This window comes from Mesoplodon densirostris, chromosome 3 (genome assembly GCF_025265405.1).
Source record: "Mesoplodon densirostris isolate mMesDen1 chromosome 3, mMesDen1 primary haplotype, whole genome shotgun sequence".
NCBI lineage: Eukaryota > Metazoa > Chordata > Mammalia > Artiodactyla > Ziphiidae > Mesoplodon > Mesoplodon densirostris.
Window position 1 is genome coordinate 100,579,200 of NC_082663.1, and position 15,381 is coordinate 100,594,580.

A 15,381-nucleotide genomic window follows, 5' to 3' on the forward strand; every position below is an offset into this window, starting at 1 on the left:
CTCTCCCTGCGCTCTGACCGAAGCCCGAGCCTCAGCTTCCAGCGCCGCCCGCCCCGGCGGGGGAGCAGACAAGCCTCTCGGGCTGGTGAGTGCCGCTCGGCACCGCTCCTCTGTGCGGGAATCTCTCTGCTTTGCCCTACCCAGGTATGTGGGGAGTTTCTTGCCTTTTGGGAGGTCTGGGGTCTTCTGCCAGCGTTCAGTAGGTGTTCTGTAGGAGTTGTTCCACGTGTAGCTGTATTTCTGGTGTATCTGTGGGGAGGAAGGTGATCTCCCCGTCTTGTGTAGTTATCTTCTAATACTACTCTGTAATGATGATTTTAGAAGAACTAAAATACTGTCAATATCAATAACAGTATCAATACTACCTTCTGAAAAATTAGTACTTACAGACTGCAGGTACAAAAATTCCAGGCAACTACTATGTCATTACTAAAGAAATATCACTCAATTCAAATAATAAATGTTTTTATTACAGTTATTCATGAGACTTCAAGTAGCCAGTTCACTTGCTAACAATATTTTTATGGGTAAGTACCTATATAAATACTTTTTTACAGAAAGTACCAAGTACTTTCATATATACTACAATATCTTATCATTAAAAAACTATCTTGTGAAATAGATATTACCTTAATTTAAAGTGAGTTAACCATTCTTGGTATGTTAAGTAATCTGCTCATGATCACAAAACTTGTAGTCATATATGTAAACATTTATTGAGAGCTTAATATATCATGGACCCCTAAAGATAAATAAAATACTGAATAAAATAGAATCTAAGCCCTTGCCTAATAAAAAAAAAAGGTAAACAAATAATTACAATAAATTGTAGTGCTATCATAGAGTAACCATATAATTTATCATCCAAATAGGAACACTTGTGAAAGTAAAGGTGACACTGCTAATAATCTTATGAGGAAACAGGCATAAACTGGACATCAGCGACCCTATCCAGACTAGAGTTATATTCAAAGTGCTGTACTACATGCCAAATTTGAACCCCGGTCAAATTTTCACTCTTTTCACTGTATGCATAAAATATACCTGTAGGCTACCAGCTAGTAAGCATCAATCTCATGAGAAAAAACATCTTAAAACATTATGTGATTTTTATTTAATCTAAGATAATCTCTTTTACCTTCTAAAATAATTTCCCAAGGTTCTGAACTTCATATTCTAAATTAACATTTTTTCTCAGCCATTTTATCTACTATATTAAAATTTATCTTACCTATCTTAACTGATGACTTCTAGTTCTATGTTCCAAAGATAACTTCTCTCATACACTTAGATTCAAATTTCTAACGATCTAATGAATACTGCTATAGGATACACAAGCATCTCAAATTCCATACATCCAAATAAAACTTAGGTTCCACTATCTCTAACTCCTACATATCACTCTTCTTGTGATCACAGATACTCTCAAAAGTAATCTGAAATCCAGTTGTCAAGTAATGTCAATTCGACTGCCTAAATGCATTTCATATCCATGTATTCCTTTCATTAGTCACTCCATATTAATTGAGCAGCTACTATGATAAAGGCACTGAAACAAGTTCTTATTTCTCATTCAGACTACTGCGAATGCATACTTTCCAAAGGTAATTATAGATAATACAGTATTTATCTTCCTGTTCCTCTTGTCTCTGATCATTCTAAGTTACTGCTACCAGAAAAATCTCGCAAAACCATAAATCTTAGCCTGTCACTAGCCATCTTCAAAAACCTATACATTTTATACAATTAAAAAGAATTAAATTAAAATTCTTTAATTCTTCACATGACTGTAAAGGCTTTCCATATATGCTGTATTCTTATCTCATCACCAGACTCACTCCAGCCTCAATGAAGTACTAACCATTACTAGAATATATCTTATGCTTTCTTTCTTTGTTCCTTTGCTCACTCTGGTAAATTGGTAAAAATGACTTTAGGATGATTTTTTAATGCAGAAATAGATAACTGATACATATACACATTATCTCTTCTTAGAATTCACTTCTTTTTTCCTTCCTCAACCTATCCCTACCTTCATTGTCAAAATCTATCTACTCTCATGGCAAAAGGCTCCTCTTCAATGGAACTTTGATTCCCCACAAAGAATTAGTGTCTCCTTCCCAAAACAACAGGTATTCCTACAATAGCTGGACACTATTATCGTGCATATTTTCCTTATTTCAGTATAAGCTCTAAAATAGCACAACCTGTTTTACTTACTTTTGTGTTCCCCACCATTTTACACAAAGCAGAACTGAAATACATGTAAGTAAGAAAAAAAAGCAATAGCCTAGACAAGTGTTATTTCACTTCAGTTAATTCTTCTTGTATTCTTACCTGCAGGATCCCAAGTTATATTGTGTGCTATTGAGTCCAGAAAAAATTGGCCACTTTTCTGCCACTGACTATATAATTCCTAAAATTAAAAAGTCATTTAGTCAATAATTATTGGCATCTTTTCTGTCAAATGTATATACTGACACTAATTATTTTTAACAATACATGTACTCATTTTTTTTAGGTATAATTGACCATGTAGTCATACTTAAAGAGAATAAAATGTTCAGCTAGTCAAGAAAAATAAGAAATATGTGATGGAGGAGATCAGTGAGAGAACATCCATTCCTACAAGTCCAAAAGTCTGTCTTTAGTATATTTAAACAACCAATAAGTATCTGCCAACTAGGACAACATATATATTAACCTCAGACTTTTAAAGTTATAATTATTACGTTATTATTATTATAGTTACAAAGGTTTAATTTTAAATGTGTCTGTGTCTGCTATTTGAGGATTCCTCTTCTATAAAGTTTCATCTTCACCTGAGTGCGTATAGTATGTGTGAAAATTCAGAATAAGAGATGTTAACACTTCCCTTACATTACATAATTTAAGGGCTTTTCATTCCTTAAAGCAATATTTTTCAAACTTTTAAAACCTGAAAACCAGTAAGAAATACATGTTGCACTATAACCCAGAACACACACACACATACCCACATAAATGCAATCTAAGTTCACCCTTACTACATGTCATGCACTCAACATTTTCTATTATATTTCATTTTCTTTTAAATTCAGGTTGTGGCCTACTAAGTTGACTTCTCTAACCTCTAATACATTGAGATCCATAAACACTATCTTAATGTAGTCGTTCCCATACTTTTGTATGAAAACAGCCTAAGATGTTTATTAAAAATTCAAATGCTCAAGACCCATGCCCAAAGGTTCAGATTCAAAAGGTCCAGAACTGGGCATAGGAAATCTGTACTTTAAACCAACATCTCCAGGTGATTTTGATACAGGTGGCCTGCAGAATATGCTTTTATGAAACACTATCCTGCAGGAATGGCTCTCAATCACAGCACACATCTGAACTCCCTCTAGATCTAGATGTACAAGTACATAGGCACAATCCCACACCTACACATTTAGAATTCCCCAGGGCAGGATCTGGACACACGTATCAACTAGTGATTCTGAAGTGTACCTCTTGTGAAGAATCACCATCTTAAAAGAATATTCCAGAATGTACAAATAAAAGAATATAATATTTTTTATGAGGCTCTAAGGATTCTCTGAGACTATATCCTGGAATTCAAGATTTTGTGCGTCTTCCAAGTTTATGATTTTTCCATTTGATCCAGTTTTCCCTTTATTCATCAGGCTTTTTTTTCACCCTCTCTGTGAAGTCAGTGCTGCCTACCAATAAACAAGCCTCTTCTTATTGAATTTTTTACACTATTATATTAAACAATTATAATTAGTACAAGAGAAAATGGGCAAAACCTGAACTTCTCAATTCTACCCTCATCAATAAAGGCATTTTAACATAACAAACTGATTTTTTTTAAAGTCAGCTATTTCATTCAACAAATACTTATTGAGTATTATTTGAAATACAGTGTTTTGGATGGAGCAACCACCTTTAAAATCTGTTTTTAGTGCTATCAGTTACTAACTCATAATGGTGTGAGAGCCTCTAACATTGGATTCATTAGGTAATATATAAACACAAATAGAAATGAGGAGAGAATTGTGGACTCTCCTTCCATGAAATTTTTAAATGGATATCAATTAACCCAGAGAAAATATTTTTCATTAACACAAGGTAGGGAAGAAGAATGCTCACACCCAGGAATCAAGACAACTAGTTTCTCTCTTAGTTCTGGGGCTCAATAGCTGTTTCATTGCTCAAGTCACTTATTTCTGGGTCTCTGCTGCCTTATTTATAAAAAAGAAATAACAGCTGCCCAACTAAGTCAGAGGGAATTTGTAAGATACTAATGAGCTAAGGAAAAATGAAATGAAAGCTATTAAAAGATATATAAGGTCAATCTATTGTTGACACACTGTTTAATTCTTTACATTTAACACATTTCCACAGTCTTTGACATCAAAAATAAACAAACATTAACCAATTTTGGAATTGAGCAAAGAGCCTCTTAAGGTTGACCTGCTTAGTTTCAATAGCTACAGAGCAGCAAAGAAATAAGCCAGTCCTATGACTCCTACTACAATGCTCTTTAGACCACACCATGCTGATCTTCTTCCACATGGTGCAAATCACTAGTTTAACCTTCAGTAGAGATGGATAAAATAGCCTGTTCTGTCTGTTATCTTTAAGAGCATCTAAACACCCAAGAAATCTACTACATAACCTCAATATTTATAAATTATAAAGTTTTAACCAACTTTCAGGAACTATTTCTGAATATAGTTTCTTTATTAAAAAAAACATTCACTGACCCGCTAACAATTATTACATGATATAGTAAGTGCAAGAAAGTAAGTTCAGGGGGTAGGTTAAGACTTTGCAATTAAAACATGTCACTTTAAGAACAAAATATATAAAGCAGAAAAACTACATAAAAGTAGATCACAGAAACAAAGAACAAGTGCCACATATGACTGGACAATGATGTTTGCCACTAGCAATAAAGTAACTGACAAGTTTCAAGTTGTTAACTCTTCAAATACTTAATAAAAGAAAAAAATGATAGACGGAAAAAAAGAAGAGCATTTCAAGATAATTCATAAGCACAATTTAGTTTAATTCTACTTCAATGAAACATACGTCTTTAATAAGGAAGTGGCATTTAACATGTCTTTAATTACAGTGTATAATTTATACTGATTTATGTGATCACTCTAATTTTGTACTCTTAAAAATGGTATCTTTTAATACACAACACATTTTCATTTCTAAAAGAAAAAGATGAATTACTGACCAAATTTTTCTTTTGCTTCGGTAGGCTAACTGGTTCAAAAACAGATATAACATTTCCATAGGATGCTGCAATCTTTTAAAAAAGAAAAAAAGAAAGAAAACTTACGGATATGTTAACTTACTTATGAATCAAAAGAACAAAAGAAATTAATAGTATAACTTAAAAAATACCCAACACAAAATTTCTTTCACCAATACTTGAGAATGTCAATTTTGGGGACTACCATATCTGGATCACAATCCCAGTGCTGTCACTGTGTACCAGCAAGTTAAGCTCTCTGAACCTTAGTTTCTATCTATATTTACAGTATGTATAATATGATCTTCCTAATAGGATTGTTTTGAGGGTTGAAATAACATTTGTAAAGCATCTGGTAAAGAATTATCTATATAAGATGCATAGTAAATGTTAATTCCCTTCCTCACAGAAGAAAATGTATTGATGTATTCCTTGTCAAGTGCAGAATTTGACATGACTTAAAAATCAAGTTTTTAGGTTATCTGTCTTCAAAGTTCAGAATTCTGTCAGTGTATATTTAACTTTTTACAAGTAAAACTTAGATCTATTCCTTTGTAAACTCTCTAAGGAGTATATTTTTTCAATATTCTATTTTATTTGAGTACCTTTCAAATATTTACTCTTATATCAATGAAGCATACCCTTGCTGGCTCTGTTTTATAAGGTAGCTACTACTATAGCTTGAGTGAGTCATAAATGAAGAATATTAAAACATCAGAAATCAGATAGATATATAGATAGAATGAATTGATCAGGGATAAAAATAAGAACACATAATCTAGTGAAGACAGAGTAAGAAATGAGCATGTAACATACATATGAAAAAAAAAACTTTCAATGGATATTTTAAGGTGTTCTGAGGAGATCTTAGAAGGTAGAAATCATCTGCAGTGACTTCACCTGGGAGTATTTAGTTTGCGCCTTTAAATGTGGATAGGATTTCAAACTGCAGTTGAGTGTTCAATTCTGGAAATAGGGCATAGTATGAACAAAAGTGTAAATATTTTTTTTTTTAATATTTTTTTATTTGGCTGCTCCGGGTCATAGTTGCGGCACGTGAAATCTTCGTTGCCACGTGCAGGATCTAGTTCCCTGACCAGGGATTGCACCTGGGGCCCCTGCATTGGGTGTGTGGAATCTTAACCACTGGACTACCAGGGAAGTCCCCACAAGTGTAAATATTATAAGAGGTAAAGTATGTTGGGAGGTGACTGACCATCAGCCCAGGTAGAAGAGAGAAATAATGGACATGAGGCCAAAAAGGCAAGTGTGAGTGGGTTAAATAAGGTCTCAAACCAAGGTGAACAATTTGAACTTTTCTAAGTTCATGGGAAACAAAGAATGGTTTTAAGCAAATGAATAACAAGTCAAATGCAGATGAATTTTCTTAGGAAAATTAATCTGGCAGTACTACAAATAAAAAAACAGTAATGATAAAATATTGATGCCTATGGTATCAAGAAGCATTTCCTTCTAAAAGGTAAACAGAAATCCCAAGTACCAAAATCTACAAATTTTCGTCTTGATACCTTAAGGAATCATTTGAGTATACTGTTATCTGTGAAACAAAGGAAATTTACCCTTTATTAGAATAATTATAAAACCAAATGACCTCTTCATTCTAACCTGGATTTCATGTAATATAGCTTATTAAAAGATAACTCATATTGAAAATTACTAAAATTAGATTTCCAACATTAACAAGCCCTATGTGAATCTAAATGGTATAAGTAAGTTTTTATATACAATCAAGATTACAGAACTACAGAGCTAGGAGATCAAACATGAAGAGAAAGGGAAAAAACTCTAAAGGATTTTTAGCATTCCATAATAAAAATCACTTTTGTAGTACAGTGAGAATGAAAGGCATGAACAAAAGAGAGACAGATGAAATACCTGTAACTCTACTGAAAGGAAGGAACATAGGAATAACAAAAAGAACAGTAGTCCAAAAAGTAGGCAAAGACTACAAGAGCTGAAACTCCTTTGTTACGAGTATCTTTAAACTAGGTCCCAAGAAGTAACTTTTCAGAATGGCAGGCTTATTAGGAATGATTACATTAAAAAAAATAAGGTTGGGCCCATTTTGATTTCTCACACAAAATGTTCTGGTAGAATCATAGCATCAAACAATACACATTAATTAAGTATCTAGCAGAAAAATTAAATTTGCATACTTCAGCCTAGTCTAGCTGCAACTGTACCTAGGCCTGGTCATCTATGCCTATATGGTGCTATATTAAGCTATATGCTATACTGCCTATAAGTTATAACTCTCCCAACTCTGGTACTATATAGAACCGTATTTAACCTGATGTTAAATCATACGCCCTGTTTCTTTTGTTTTTGTTGCTTTTTTACTTTCAAGGTAACTTTATACTTTCCATGTGTAAACAGAAGTTCAAATTAAATTTTTCATTTTTCTTATAGACTTGGGAGTAAATTATTTAAAAAATTATACAATTTATGTTGATTTTTGTACAAAGTTTATCTAGAAGTTACAAGGAGATAACTACCTGTTTACAGACAAAAAAGGACTCTAACAATAATTTCTTTTCAGGGTTTATTTCTAAATAGACTGAAGTTTATTGTCAGTCCTTTCCCTCAATCCAATCAATTTTTAAATAAGTAAGCTTTACACCTATTCTACAGGTAATAAATATTATATTTGTTTGTCAATTCATGGAGAAAACTATGCTATATTTCAAGATTCTATGAGAACAGAATTCCTGACAATCTCTAAGATACATCTGAGTCAGGAATTTTGTTCTCTAGAGTGCATCTTAGAGAGCCAAAGAAATCTGTAGCTTCATTGTCTTGGAAACACAGCAAGTCTCTAATTCAATAGGAAATAGATACTTCAGAGACTATATTTACAAAAACCATATTCAAAACAAATCTCATATCACCACAAGATTACAAACCTTGCCTTGTTGCATTGAACAATCTACACATCCTACTTGAATATTTCCATGTTTAGCTCCTGGGATTATTTGCAGTCTTTCAAAATCACTTCCCAGTATAACAATGTCACATCCAGATGCATAAGCCTAAAAACAAACAAAAAAAAGAACAAAGTAAAATAAAAATGATAAAATTGTCAAGAAAATATTTATCATGTAGAACACTGGCGTTAAATATTATGTTTTAACAGACTAATTTTAAATATTTTTTAAAATCTTTATTATTTGAGAATAATAGTCCCATATATAGTCCCATCAGTCAGTCCTCTCTGCAAAATATATACCAATTCCTTTCACTTTTTCCATCTCCACTGAATGCTACTGCCCTTATCTAAACTACCATAATCTCTCTCCTGCATTATTGTTTATACTCTGACTGCTTCCATTCTTGCTTCCCTCTAATTCCTTTCCACACACAGACAAGAATGATCTTTCAAAAATGTTTATTACACCAAGTAATTTTCCCTTCAATAGTTTCCTCACTGCACTTGGAATAAAATCTCAACTTCTTACCAATGTCAATGCCCTAAATGATTGTCCTAGTTCCCCAAATCCATCTCAAGCTACTCTTTCATTCCCTCAATTGGCTCCTGCCCCTACATTGCCCTTCTTTCTGTTTCTTGGGCATTTAACAATCTTTTTCCACCTCAAAGTGGTTTACCTTCCTTCTATCTGCCTGGTCTTTGTCTAACTAGCTTCTTTTCTTTTTTTTTTTTTTTTTTTTTTTTTTTTTTTTTTGCTGTACGCGGGCCTCTCACTGCTGTGGCCTCTCCCGTTGCGGAGCACAGGCTCCGGACACACAGGCTCCGCGGCCATGGCTCGCGGGCCCAGCCGCTCCGCGGCATGTGGGATCTTCCGGGATCGGGGCACGAACCCGTGTCCCCTGCATCGGCAGGCGGACTCTCAACCACTGCGCCACCAGGGAAGCCCTAACTAGCTTCTTTTCAACATTCATGTCTCAGTTCCTGAATATACTCATATTGATCAATATTCTTCCCCCCTCCCCTAATTACTTTCCATCACACTACTTTTTCTTCTTCATAGCATATACCACGATTTGTAAATATCTTGCTTGTTATCCATTTCCATTACTACAGGTTAAGGTCCAAGATGAAAAGGTAGGGTTCAGGTTTATCTTGTTCTCTGCTCTTAGATCACAGGAGTTTCTTCCATTTAAGAGTATGTGGCTGTCGTCCTAGAAATTACATGCATGCAGCATAATTCTGAAAATAAAATATCTATCACAAACTGTTTTCCATCCTAAGTTCTTAAAATTTTAGTAATTCTTTACTTTCTCATCACTTTTGCACATATACATACACCTTACTTAATGTAAAAAATATTATACTTTATACTTCATGACCGTAATTCCTACCAAAGCCAAAATGGTTCTGTACAAGCTACCAAAAAACATTAGAAAAGGGACTTGAAAGAACATACAAATAAATCTGCTCACATTACCAACAAGAAAATGAGGCCTAAATCGGCTGACAACTTCTTATAGTGGCAGAGTGGGCTTGAGAACTCTGATCTCTTGATTTTTGATCTAGTGCTATTTTGATGGCAGAACAGGAACTTCCCTAATTAAGCATGCTTGTCTGGAATTTTCCTAAAAGGAATTAGGGGAAATCAAGTCTGTTTCTACTAGTGTCACACAGTGGAAAAAACTGGCTCAGTAAACAAACAAAAAACCTCATGATGGTCTGCTCACCTAGGTGTAAATATCCACAATAGGATCATAAGGCTTGTCAGGAGACTAACAGCCAGAATAAATTCCAAAAACTAATTTATGAAAAATGTCATTAACAATACTCTAAAATACCTTAATATTTTAGAAACTGATTTTCTCCTGAATATTAAATTTTGATAAAATACTGACTGCCACTGTTTACCAAAATACTGTATTAAATTTGGAATGTTTACAATGTAGATTTCCTCATCACTAAACAAAATTTCTTCAGTTTCCATTAACTAGAATATATATATATATTTTAAAATGTGTTCATAACTTTGCCTTCTTTTTGTTTACCTGCAATTATCTATCTACTTACAGATATTGTGTTGCACCTATTTTTGTCAATCAGGACTCTAAGTTTTCCTGAATTAAGTCTACATGAATCCTGAAGTACCTCACAAAATTACTGTTTAATTCAACAAGTATTAAACATTTATAAACTTGATAAATGCAAAGTTACCTCAGAAATAAACATCTATCCCTATAGAAAGATGCCAACTTATAATACAAATAAACCTTGATCATTCAAAGACTTATCCAGTTCTGGATTACCCTTGTTCTTTTGCTGCTGCTATTATACTACCACTGCCTGTCAGTTAATTTTTCCTTAGTGACGGTACTAGAAGGTGCAAAGCTATCTATCCCTAGTTTTGGTAAACTTTAAATTGAATAAAAATTATTGATCTTCATCTGGAATATTTCTGTCATTCAGTCCTCACTTTCTTCTTTCAGAGTTATAACTAATGGATGGCAATAAACTGGTAAGTGGGGAAAAAAAAAAGAATATAACCAACTGCAGTTCACACTTCATCAGTTGACTATTATCCTTGGGGCTTACAATAAAAAAACCTCCTGGTTTTCTTGACTACAGAATTTTAATTTTTATAGTTTATTTGACTGTATAATTAATTAAATATAAAATGCATTAAAGACTCAAACTATATTTGTGTTTTGTTCCATTTCTTAATCATTTTCAAGAGTGTATAAACATCTCCTTAAAAATCCTGCTGTGCACAGAATACTGGTTGAATAAACTGTGGTACATAGCCACGATGGAGTATTAAACAGCTATAAAAAGAATGAGGAAGAAATCTATGAACTGACTTGGAGTGATTTCTAGGGGATATTATAAAGTGAAAAAAAAAAAGTAGAAAAGAGCACATATGGCAATTTTTTTGTGTGTAAGGAACAAGGAAAATAAAATACATGTACTTGGCTTGCTACAAAAAGGAACAAAGGGAGAATAAAACTAGGGAAAAATGAAGTTGCATACCTACAAAGGGGGAGAAGATGGAGTGGAAGCAAAGAATAACACTTCTGAGTATAACTTTTTATATACTTACGACTTCTTTTTAAAATTGAAGTATAACTGACCTACAGCACTCTGTTAGTTCCAGGTGCACAACACCGTGATTCTACATTTCCATACATTATGAAGTGATCATCATTAAGTCTAGTTAGCATGTGTCACCATACAAAGGTATTACAGTATTATTGCCTATATTCCCCATGCTGTACATTTAATCCCCATGACTCATTTATTTTGTAAATGGAAGTTTCTATTTCTTAATCTCCCTTACCTATTTCACTTATCCCTCCCACCTCCCCCTTCCCTCCCCTCTGGCAACCAAGTTTGTCCTCTGTATCTATGAGTCTGTTACTGTTCTGCTGTTTGTTCACTTGTTTTGTTTTCTTAGATTCCACATATAAGTGAAATCAGACGGTATTTGTCTTTGTCTGACTTACTTCACTTAGCATAATACCCTCCAGGTCCACACATATTATCACAAATGGCAAGATTACACTCTTTTTTTATGGCTGAGTAATATTCTACTGTGTGTGTATACATGTATACACACACACACACCTTTATCCATTCATCTACCAGTGGACACTAGTTATGACTTTTGAAACATGTTAACGTCATACATATTCAAAAAATTGATTTAAATCAATCAGAATGGGGGGGGAGGTGAAACAAAGGAACTAAGTACATTTCAAACAAATACTATATCTACACTGAAAGAAAGAAGGCAGAAAGGAACTAAGTAACTTATGAACACAGAATTTGACTATATGTTTGCAGCCTTGGAGAGCGAGAAGGAGAAAACTAGTCTTCCTCCCGTGTTTCTCCTTTGCTCTCACATTATTACCACATTCACAACACTTCTTTTTTTTTTTTTTTTGCTGTACGCGGGCCTCTCACTGCTGTGGCCTCTCCCGTTGCGGAGCACAGGCTCCGGACACACAGGCTCCGCGGCCATGGCTCGCGGGCCCAGCCGCTCCGCGGCATGTGGGATCCTCCAGGATCGGGGCACGAACCCGTGTCCCCTGCATCGGCAGGCGGACTCTCAACCACTGCGCCACCAGGGAAGCCCTCACAACACTTCTGACACCAGATGTGTGGGGGTTTTAATCACACCAAGCAAGCAATTCTGTGACACCAACTGAGTATCCTACAATTTAACTCAGTCCTGACACTATCTACCTGGAGATAGCATCAGATCCCACAAGTTAAGGGCTCAGCCTTAACTGAGACTGCCCTCCACTTCAGATGCTAATCACAAGTAGTAGGTCCTCAGATTACCCACAACTTCCGTCCCAGTCAAAGGTTCCCATGACCTCTTCCCCCTTGCATTTATTTGCTAAAACAGTGCAGAGAACTCAGGGAAACACTTATGTTTACCAGTGTGATAAAGGATACAGATAAACAGCCAGAAAAAGAGATGGGGGCGGGGAGGGGGGCACTTTCTTGTGCTTTCCTCTATCTTTCATTCACTGTAGTCATCTGAGCCTATTTTTTCTTTTTGGCAGGGCCAAATGCGAAGTGCTTTTCACTGGTATCCCATTTAATCCTCACAACAAATCCTGTGAGATATTTACTATAATCAATCCATTTTACGGATAAGGAAACTCGAACTTAGATTGAGTAATTGGCTCAAGTCTCAGAGCTAGTATCAGGCACAAATGAGACTGAAAGCAAGTTATAACTAATGGGAAAGATCATACTCTTACTCCTTCTGCTATGCTGCCATACAATGCCTTGTAAATAAACATGATGTGAATTTAATAACTGTTCCCTAATTTCTTCCTATAATTAAAAATGACTTCTTTGGATGTAAAGCAACCAGAATTCCCATAACTGCTGATACAAATGTAAAATAAAATGGTACCACTACTTTGGAAAGCTAAACACAGGCACACTCAATGATCCAGCAATTCTACCTCTATGTTTATACCCAACAGAAATGTGTCTATATGTACACTAAGAGACATGTACAAGAACAGTCATAGCTATTCATAAAAGCTCCGAAGCAGAACAAACTCAAACATATAATAGAATGCATAAATAAACTGTAGTATATATATTTTAAATGGATAGCCATCAAGGACCTACTGTATAGTAAGGGAACTCTGCTCAATATTCTGTAACAACCTAATTGGGAGAACAATGTGAAAAAGAATAGATACTTATAACTGAATCACTTTGTTGTACACCTGAAACTAACACAACATTGTTAATCAACTGTACTCCAATGTAAAATAAAAAGTTAAAAAAAATACTGCAGTATAATCATACAATGGAATACTATAAAGCAATGGTTCTCAAGCTCTCTGGTTTCAGTAATCCTTTGCACACTTAAGAAAATACTGAGGATAACCACCCTAGCTTCCCCCTCCCCAAGAGCTTTAGTTTGTGTGCGTTATCACTATCAATATTTACTCTTTTACAAAACTGAGAAAATATAATACACTAATTGATAAGGTAATCAAAACTTCCCAACAAATAAAAGCCCAGGACCAGTTGGCTTTACCAGTGAATTCTACCAAACATTTAAAGAATAATTAACACCAATCCTTCTCAAACCCTTCCAAAAAACTGAAGAGGCCATTTAACAAGGTCAACATTACCGTTATACCAAAGCTACATGAGGCACTATAAGAAAAGAAAATTATAGGCCAATTTCCCTGATGAATATAGATGCAAAAATCTTCAACAAAATACTAGCAAACTGATTTCAAGAGCACATTAAAAAGATCTGATACCATAATCAAGTGGGATTTACCCCTGGGATGCAAGGATGGTTCCATAAAGGCCATATATGACAAGCTTATAGCTAATATGCTCAATGATAAAAAGCTAAAAGCTTTCCTCTAAGATCAGGAAAAAGACAAGGACGCACACACTCCCACCGATTCTATTCAACATAATATTGTAAGTCCTACCAGAGCAATTAGGCAAGAAAAAGAAATAAAAGGCATTCGAATCAGAAAGGAAGATGTAAAATTGTCTGTTTGCAGAAGACAAGATATTACATATAGAAACCCTAAAGACTCCACCAAAAAACTGTTAGCACTAATAAATGAACTCAGCAAAATTGCAGAATACAAAATCAACATACAAAAATCAACTGCATTTCTATATGCTAACAATAAACTATTCGAAAAAGAAATTAAGAAAATCCAATGTATAATAGCATCAAAAAGAATAAAATACTTAAGAATAAATGTAACCAAGGTGAAAAGTCTTATACACAGAAAACTATAAGACATTGATTAAAGAAACTGACAACACAAATAAATGAAAAGACATCTTCTGTTCTTGGACTGGAAGAATTAATATTGTTGAAATGTCCATACTACACAAAAACGTCTATAGATTCAATGTAATCTCTATCAAAATTCCAGTGGCATTTCTCACATAGGGAAAAAAAAATTCTAAAATTCACATGGAACCACAGAAGACCCCAAATAGCCAAAGCAATCTTAAAGAAAACTAAGCTGGAAACATCACATTTCCTTATTTCAAACTATGTTGCAAAGCTATAAAAATCAAAACAGGGCCTCCCTGGTGGCGCAGTGGTTGAGAGTCCGCCTGCCGATGCAGGGGACACGGGTTCGTGCCCCGGTCTGGGAGGATCCCATATGCCGCGGAGCGGCTGGGCCCGTGAGCCATGGCCGCTGAGCCTGCGCGTCCGGAGCCTGTGCTCCGCAACGGGAGAGGCCACAACAGTGAGAGGCCCGCATACCGCAAAAAGAAAAAAAAAAAAAAAAAAAAAAAATCAAAACAGTATGGTATTGGCATAAAAAACAGACACATAGGCCAAAGGAACAGAATCATGAGCCCAGACATAACCCACACATCTATGGTCAACTAATCTTTGACAAAGGTGCCAAGAATATACAACAGAGAAATGATAGTTTCTTCAATAAATTGATGCTGGGAAAACTGTATATCCACATACAAAAGAATAAAATTGGACCCTTGTCTTACATCACACACAGAAATCAACTCAAAAATGGATTAAAAACTTAAACCTAAAACCTGAAACCACAAAACTCCTAGAAGAAAACATAGGGAAAAAGGCCCTTGACAATTAGTGATGACTTTTTGGACACCAAAAGCACAAGCAACAAAAGCAGTAATAAATAAG

The 15,381-nt window shown here is 34.8% G+C and overlaps 1 protein-coding gene across 1 annotated transcript in view; it reads right to left on the minus strand.

Annotated features, from left to right (window-relative positions):
• The window catches only part of LOC132486291 (dmX-like protein 1), a 59,104-nt gene that overhangs the window by 28,923 nt on the left and 14,800 nt on the right, over positions 1-15,381 (minus strand). Inside the window, 3 exon segments of the mRNA XM_060093280.1 lie at positions 2,338-2,416; positions 5,231-5,302; positions 8,173-8,298. Of these exon segments, the coding sequence (XP_059949263.1) occupies positions 2,338-2,416; positions 5,231-5,302; positions 8,173-8,298 (277 nt within the window).